Genomic DNA, 8,779 nt, shown 5'->3' with positions numbered 1-8,779 from the left:
GACTTAGAAAACAATCCATGCTAGAGAACTAGGAGTGGAACGAACTTCGTACTCCATTTAGTGCAATTCGCATTGAGAGTAGAAGCTTTGATAATTGACACGTAAAAACCATAAGTTTAGTTTACTTACGTTTTGGATTCGTAGTTCATTTCGTAGGTAAACTATTCATTTTACATTTATCAGTCTACGTCTTAGAAAAGTTTGCTGTTGTATTTGCAAAAGACTATCGCCCTGTTGAGCATGCCTACAAGATCCTTTTCAAACCAGAGACATTGACCAAGTCAACAGATGGGGGAGGGTGACGACATATCAAAGCATGTGTTCAAATTCAGCGAATTTGACACCATTCCCAGCAAAGCACTACAGATTGATAATGTTTCTATCATGTGAGTAGTTATCTATACAAATATACCACAACATTTACTCCATAATAAATGTTCTAACAAATAATACTTTTTAGCTGTGATTGGTGTATTGAAAAAGATCGGGAAAGTTAAAAAAGTTGGTGGGAAGCTTCTGAGAGAAATCATACTCATGAATAAAAGGTAATTGACGAAGGCTGTATTTCTAAATTTTTATTTTGTTCACAATGCATCGTATGTATTATGTTGGACTCTAATGAGGATTTCCCTCTTTTTTTAGTGTATCAGAGATGATACTTGCTTTGTGGGAAGGTATGCCATCAGCTATTCCTGACGACTTAATGGAACTACAAAATGTAGTAATCATTGCGACTTCACTAAAACCAAACAACTATCAAGGTTATTTTGCATTGTGCTTTTCATTTTTCTGAAATTTATTTTTTCTTTTATTATTTCGTTTATATTAATCTTCATATATTGTTCGTTTAACTGACCAACTGAATATTTAATTGAAATTTTTTGTGGTGTAGGCCGGATTAGTCTCTCATCTATTAGTGCCACAAAAAATTATATAAACATGGATATTAACGATGTGAAGGACTTCAAGTAATGGTACCCTTTATTTTGCAGTTGCCAAGTAGATTTCACCACACTACTTAATATCCTTTATTTTACAGCTTTGAAACGACAAAAATAGTGGTTGGACTGGGGGATTCTGTTCAATCTGGCAGCCATTCTGAGCAAGAACAGTATGTGCAGAATGTGCTGTAGGCATGGTAGAGAGGTGTGCAAAATAAGTTTTCTTCCTTTTCCATGAAGTAATTTTTCGTCTTTTTTCATTGTACACAATCTAATTCTCTTATGGAAACCAAAACATTATGATGCGGGTATATGCATCGAATGGTATTAATAATTCCTTCATAGCACCCCATTTGTAGCTTTTGATAAAATTGCGAATACTTGATTCAAACGCGTGTGAAAGAATTGGTTCATATTTCCAAGGCATCGGATACGCCAGAGATATTGTGTCGGCTAGCCGAAAGAACGCTTCGCGATATCCCGAACAATACAAAGCCTTTCGGAGGAATCATTGTTGTCCTAGGTGGAGATTTCCGACAAAACACGCCTATTATACCAAAAGGTGTCGAGAACAATTTGTCGCAGCTTCATTGAGGAGATCCCAACTTTGGAGACATGTGCAAGTCCTACACTTGGTTGAAAACATGAGGTTAGAGTTGTCGAGCCCCGATAATGCCAACTTTGCAGATATTTGGTCAAGGTAATTTGTTAATTAAAATCATCACTACTTTCTTATATTAATAGTGTAAGATCATAAGAAAATTTAATCATTGAAAATTGTGCATAGTAACTGACACTTCTCATAAAAACTTCTAGATTGGAACGAGTTCTGAAGATATCGTGGAGTTGGCACCAGGGATACGAAACTGCACAAACATAGGTCTTATTTCATTAGTTTATCCAAATTTGGATTTGAAGGAGGCAGCAACCCCAGATTATTTAACTAAAAGAACCATTCTAGCTGCACGAGATGATGTAAGTGTCGTCACCGAAGCTGCCATAAATTTGTTCCCTGGGAAAAAAAATCTTACTTAGTAGCAGATAGAGTTGTCGATGATGTTACAAACTCTGAAAACAATGGATTTAGATACCCAAGCGACTTATTAAATTCCCTCGATCCTTCAAACTTGACACTGTTTAATCTCCAGTTGAAAGAAGGTTGCCCTATAATGTTGCTTAGGAATATTGTGCCAAGAGATGGATTATGCAATGGAAAATGGTTGACTGTACTGCGCTGCGAAAGTAGAGTAATAGAAGCAACGATTATAACCGGAGCCAAGGCTTGAAATACTGTGTTTATTCCAATGATATCTCTATCGCCGTCAAGACGACAATTTCCTGTGAGACCTGCACTCGCAATGACAATAAACAAGTCTCAAGGACAGTCACTCAAGTACGTCAGGATCAACTTACAGATCCCTGCCTTTAATCATGGCCAGCTGTATGTCGCACTGTCGAGATGCACATCATCAAAAAGAATTATTGTCCTACTACCACCAGACTCATCTAATTGCACCACCAACATTGTATATCTAGAAGTGCTACTCTAGCATCTTAAAAGGTAAACAAAGTTATTATTCATAACATTAAAAAGCTATTATTCTTGAGCACATACACTTCTGTCGTTTTGCGTTTTTATATCTCTTAATTTCATCCATATTCCATTTATGTTGTGTAGTATGTAATTATTAATATATGGTTTCCTCTGCAGGTTCTCCTTCAATTTTGCAGTGATGTGGCGTGTTCTGCTAACACTATACTGGCAGCTTTTAGTTCAAATAGGTGTGTAAGGGAACAATACGTAACACTAGATGTTTAACATTATAATGTGAGGAAATACTTTGTAGGTTGGGTTGAAACATTTGAAAATTTGATTTACAGTGTTGGGTGCTTCATACCAATGCTTCTCCACTGATATGAAACGCGTGATTTACTAATGAGAATTCCAGTAAAAGTTTAAATTGATGTGTTATTTAAGAGAGTTAGTATTTAACAGTGTTCCATCTCTGTATTAACCCATTATTTGATCCTGATTTATTCTCAGGGATTTAGTTGGTTTACTGCTTCTCTTAAAGGTTTGATTTTTTTCCCTACAGTTTTGCAGCAGGGGGTGTACCATTCAATACCTGCTCGCCAGCTCTGCAAGCATAAATGGGGTTTTCACCATATATATTGGTGAATGGCCTCAGTAATTTAATTAATTTTGAAAACTGAATTGGTGAATGTGCTTCGTACATTTTTTTTTTTTCATTTTGAAGCTAAACTTTCAGCGTAAGTATCATAGTTTCAGTTGAGAAGCAAAATGACAGAAATAATGTAGCAATGTTTATTTTTCTTTTTGGTATCATTTGTAATTTGATTAGCACATCACAAGATGCAGAGGCTAACTCTATATCCCAACCAACCTCTCAATTTTCTGGTGTGGAAGCTCCACCCTTTGTTTGGGATTCTAATCTTATTAAGTTATATACAATATATGGAAGGCACAGTGGACGAAAAATTGCTATATCACCAAAAACAATTCCCTCATTACGAAAAAAAATTGCCTATGTTTTTTCTTCCGATAATTACCCATCTATTACCATTAACATGAAAAAGTGAGTACACGTCCATTATCTAATGTCCAACAGGGAGGTGGACTAATAGCTGCATATTTTAGTGCCACTTACCAAGTTCGTGAGCCTCCCTGTTATGAACTCTTTTAAACTAGAAAAACAAGATATTACAATCATAACTTAATGAATAATTAATGAACAAACCAGAAATCCTATCAAGAAAGTCTTTATGCTCCCAGCTCTCTTCCACTCCAGTGCCTCGGAGGTTTAGCATCAACTCCCTACAGTCGCCAAGGATAACAGTATCTCGCAGATTCAATTTGTTCATAAAAATGGCTGCTAACTCTGCTCCATGACATTTGACTTCAAAAGGAGTTCGCACCCTGGATCTTCTGTACACAGTACCTAAAAGTTTCCCTTCCGAGTCTCTACAAACGGCTACTACAATTCATCTACTTGTCAGTATATCAAAGGCACCGTCAAAAGTAACCTTATTCCAGTTTCTATAGTAAGATACATGGTAATCTATTGAATTGGCATTGTCTATGTTTCATTTCAAACTATTATGTTTACATACTTAAATGCAATTTACCATATACATTTCATTTCTTCACATACATGTTTAATAGTGACTGGAGTAGATAATTCATTTACTACCCACAATTAGGGTCATACACCATTCAATCCGCCAATTAGGGTCATACACCATTCAATCCGCTTTGATTGGAATGAGCAATGCCATTTTTAAGAGATATATAAGAACTAATAACATATATAATAGTAAGTAATGATACACAAACCTACTAATTTGACATACTTACCCAACCTACTAATTATAATCTTTGATTTACATCGAGACACGCGTCTGTGTGTATTTCAATGCAAACCAGCATTATCCAAATAGTGAGTCGACAATAGTAAGTCTAAAAAGTAGGTCCGTGTAGCATCACTCCATACATAAACCTCGAATCTTGGAATATACATTATATATATAATATTTTATGTACTAAAAAGGGGCTAGAAAAAAATTTGGCATTGAGCGAAGACGGTATTTACCTTCCAAAGTTAGATGTACCAACAATATCTTCTATTACTATATATACTTATATTTATTTGAAAGAGGGAATGTTAATGGAAACCATCCGTTGCACTTACATTTCTCCTCCCCTATAAAGACTAACTAAACATCTATAAAAAATTTAAACACAACCAACTCCTTCCACTAAAAGGTTTGCCAATTCTTTACACCAAATATCCTTAGTTAAATAATGCATTCTTTCATCTAATTAGCATATAGTGTTTTTTTGTATTTTTTTTATTTTTTTTGCAGAATGGATAATCTTTTCAAAGTACTCTGGTTGTGAATCAAACAAAAAATACTTACTTCCAGTGAAGCCAAATCTCAAGATTATAAGCTCATACCAAACGTCGGCAAGGGATCATCAGGTCTTCAAGCAGTCTTAACCGTGTATGACTACAATTACAAAGCACGCCAAAAAGTGACTGTCAAGATTGGGAAAAACAATGAAGAAATATAAATGTCTCAACAAAATCAGAATGTCGGTGTGTATGGAGAGCATCGATTAATTGCTCCTACAATTTTAAAAGATTAGTAACATCAGATTAATAAATAATTGACGATTATTTATCACTTCGTGTCAAACAGTAATGATTTACATGATTCATTAGTCATTATTTATCAACTGATTTACATTACTCAAAATGTTACTTCAGACTTCAGCTACGGATTCTTTTGAAAAAACAACCGCAAGGAAGTGCGTTAACCAGAGTGAACCAGCACTAAAAAATTAATTTGTGTACAAATTCCCACATACGCACAACATATTTTAAAATACTTAGATGTATAATTCGCATACAACTTAATAAGCGCCCCGCCATAACGATCCATGTCAATTTTTTCCTAAATAGATGTTAAGTTGCTTTTGTTCATTTTTTTTTTCTAATAATTTATGTATAGTATATAATATTGATTAGGTAAAATTTACATACCCAACTATCACTCATGTCTGACGAATCAAATTATTTTGCATATATCAATATTCAAATGTTCAAATCATTAGATTTTAGCTTTGTAACCAGAAGTGAATAAGGAGTAGATGCATTTAGAAAAAGTGAAATTCATACCTATCAGAAGGTTCCAACTATCAAAGGGCACAATGTTTTGGTCTAAGACACTACCACATGTTTGCATCCACAAAATAAACAACCACTTCAAAATAAAATATCTACAAATTCCCAAATAGACCACATATTTAAAAATATTTTAGGTGTACAAAGATTAATACCACAAATAACATAATAATAAGTAGCTCATAACAAACCGTGTCGTAGGCACGGGTGATACCTAGTATACAAACAACGTATAAGTAGGCCTGAAGGATATTTATTTAGAGTTAATAACTTTGTACTTTCTTAGTATCCTGAGGCCTGAGTTATTACTTGGTATCATAAGCTTTTAATATATATTTTTTATTTTTGGTAAAGATAGTCTTTATTATATTTACTGACGGACTAAACGTTAAGTACACAAGCCTTGTACATCAGATAATAAGATGTTAGATACAAAGTGTGGACATTGCTTCCACCAACACGAGGTATAAGCAGTTAGTAAATGTTGAATTTCCACAGGTTCAAGAGGTTGGTGAGGTAATGGGTCACCCATCCATACTTCATCAGTAGCTTGGTTGGAGGCATATCTAGCAAATGAATCAGCTGCCCGATTCCCTCCTCTGTAATTCCACGTCATCTTAACTTCAGGAATTGCATTCATTAAATGTTTAATATCATCTAGTAACACCACAACCTCCATTGGTATGTCTTCCAGCTCATTCAATACGGCAGGACAAAGATAGGAGTTTACTTCCACAATTAAACATTCAAATTTCAGACTCTTGGCCGCCCTGAGACCCAATCTCAATGCGTAAAACTCCATAAACATGGCACTTGCGCGCTTAAAAGGAACAGATAAACCACATGCAAAACCACCATAATCATTTCTAACAATAACACCAGCACCACTTGGTCCAGGACATCCTAAAGCAGCGCCATCTGTATTCAACTTATACCAACCGACTGGTGGCAGAGACCAACCAACCCAGATAGGTACCTTATCTTGTGCACTGTTGTTTATATTATTCTCGTTTGCATTCAAAGATAAGGTAAAGAGATTCTTAGCTTTAAAGAGAAAACTGACATGATTGATAGAAGCAGATTCAAACCTGGCAGTGTTACGACCCAACCAAATACACCAAAGTGATATCGCCAATTTTTGTAGAAGTTCTTGTCCTTCTTGATGTCTGCTACATCTGCGAAGGACATTTTCTAGCCACTCCTTGAAGGATAAGGATGATACACTATAAACAATAGAATGGAGGTCCATACCAAACCAAAGGGTCCTTGCAAAAGGACAATCGACAAAGATGTGCAACAACGATTCCTGTGCCTCACCACACACATAACACAGTTGGTCTACCACAAAATGGTGACTTAGAAGAAAATCTGCAATAGGAATCACCTCCTGCAAACCTTGCCATACGAAGAACTTGATTTTATATGCAACATTACATCTCCATATACACCTGAAGATACTTTTGGTTTCCATCTTGGGAGGGTCAATCCATGTCAGTACAGTGTTATATGTTGATTTCACTGTATATCTACTTCCTTTATTTGGTGACCAGAATCGAATATCTCGATTGGCACAGATACTAAGTGGCAAGGCTAGGATACGATCAGCATATTCGTTCGGCCAGAATTGGCGAACTAGCTAAGAATTCCACTGCCTACTTTCCAGGTCAATGAAATCAGCCACTCTGTCGAGAACAAAATTATTTGGTTGTGCTAATAATGGGAGTTTAACCGGAGTTCCAGGAACCCAAGAATCCATCCAAGCACAAACAGAAAGACCATCGCCGATTCTCCACGCCAATCCAAATATTAGAAGGTTCCTGAGATTGTGCATCACCTTCCATACTGGAGAAGCACTTCTGGAACATCTAGCTCTCATAAAATCATTTGAAGGGAAGTACTTGCTTTTCATAAATGTAGCCCACAAGGACTCGGGCTGCAGTAGTGACCATGCCTTCTTACCCAACAGAGCCAGATTTTGAATGTTCAAATCTTTAATGCCCAGTCCACCGGCTCTCGTAGGAGTACAAGCAAGATCCCAAGAGAAGTAGTGAAGCTTTCTTTCTCCTACTTCATGACCCCAAAGAAAAGACCTTCTATATTGATCCAACAAATCTATAAGATACACAGGCAGTTTAATACAAGACATAATGTGCGATGGAAGAGCAGAGAATACTGAATTGATAAGAGTTAGTTTCCCTCCTTTAGACAACAAAGTAGATTTCCAGCTAGCCAATCTGCTCCTAAATCTCTGCACCAGCGGTTGAAACTTATCCTGGTTGGCACGACCAAGAATTGAAGGCACACCGAGGTAATTGGGAAACTTATGGGTTGTAGGAACTTTGACAATTCTGAACATCAATTTTGCAAATCTCGACGGCAACTTCTTGTGGTGAATGAACTAATATTTCATCCTATTAATGGTTTGACCAGCAACAGAACAATAGTCAATCAAGGCTTTATTAATTTCCACCGCCTGTCCAATGTCAGCCTACCCAAATATAAGGATATCATCAGCATACATTAAGTGTGTGAGAGGAGCACAATTCTTACCAAGTTTTATACCCGCAAAAAGAGAGTTCAATTGAAGCCTTTGCATTTGCAAAGAAAGTACTTCAGCACATAAAATAAATAAGTACGTTGAAAGTGGATCACCCTGCCGAATTCCTTTACTCGGTCGAAAAAAACCAAATGGTGTACCATTGAGAAGGATGGAATAATATGTAGACCGGATGCAGAACATGATTCTATCCACCAATATTTGAGTGAACCCAAAAGTGAGCAGGACATTCTGAATGAAATTCCACTCCAGTTTATCATACGCTTTTTGCAAGTCGAGCTTAAGTGCAAAATTTTTGTGTTTTATATTTTGCTTGTCGAATAACATGAAAGGCTTCATGGGCTAGAAGAAGGTTATCGTGGAGAGATCGGTTAGGGAGGAAAGCAGATTGATGTGGGCTAATGATCTTGATTAAGATAGGTCTCAGTTGATTCACAATAGTTTTCGAGATTAGCTTATAAACAACATTAGTCAAGCTAATGGGTCGAAAATGGTCAGGTGAGATTGGATTATCTGTTTTGGGTATAAGGACAATATGCGTATGGTTAAGCTCTCTAACAAAAGTGCCATTGCAG

General features: G+C 36.3%; 1 protein-coding gene across 1 annotated transcript; it reads left to right on the top strand.

The window, feature by feature from the left end:
• The first annotated feature begins 221 nt into the window (after window positions 1–221).
• LOC147515119 (uncharacterized) lies at window positions 222–1,225 on the top strand. The gene is made up of 5 exons (XM_086594446.1): window positions 222–386; window positions 461–545; window positions 643–761; window positions 893–968; window positions 1,040–1,225. The coding sequence occupies exons 1-5, from the start codon at window positions 317–319 to the stop codon at window positions 1,131–1,133; spliced, it is 444 nt and encodes a 147-aa protein (XP_086450572.1). The 5' UTR covers window positions 222–316; the 3' UTR covers window positions 1,134–1,225.
• The last annotated feature ends 7,554 nt before the right edge of the window (window positions 1,226–8,779 follow it).

This window comes from Coptis chinensis, chromosome 2, assembly GCF_015680905.1.
Source record: "Coptis chinensis isolate HL-2020 chromosome 2, ASM1568090v1, whole genome shotgun sequence".
In the NCBI taxonomy this organism is placed as follows: domain Eukaryota; kingdom Viridiplantae; phylum Streptophyta; class Magnoliopsida; order Ranunculales; family Ranunculaceae; genus Coptis; species Coptis chinensis.
The sequence above is the reverse complement of the archived record's forward strand: the minus strand, read 5'-3'. Positions and strand labels throughout refer to the sequence as shown.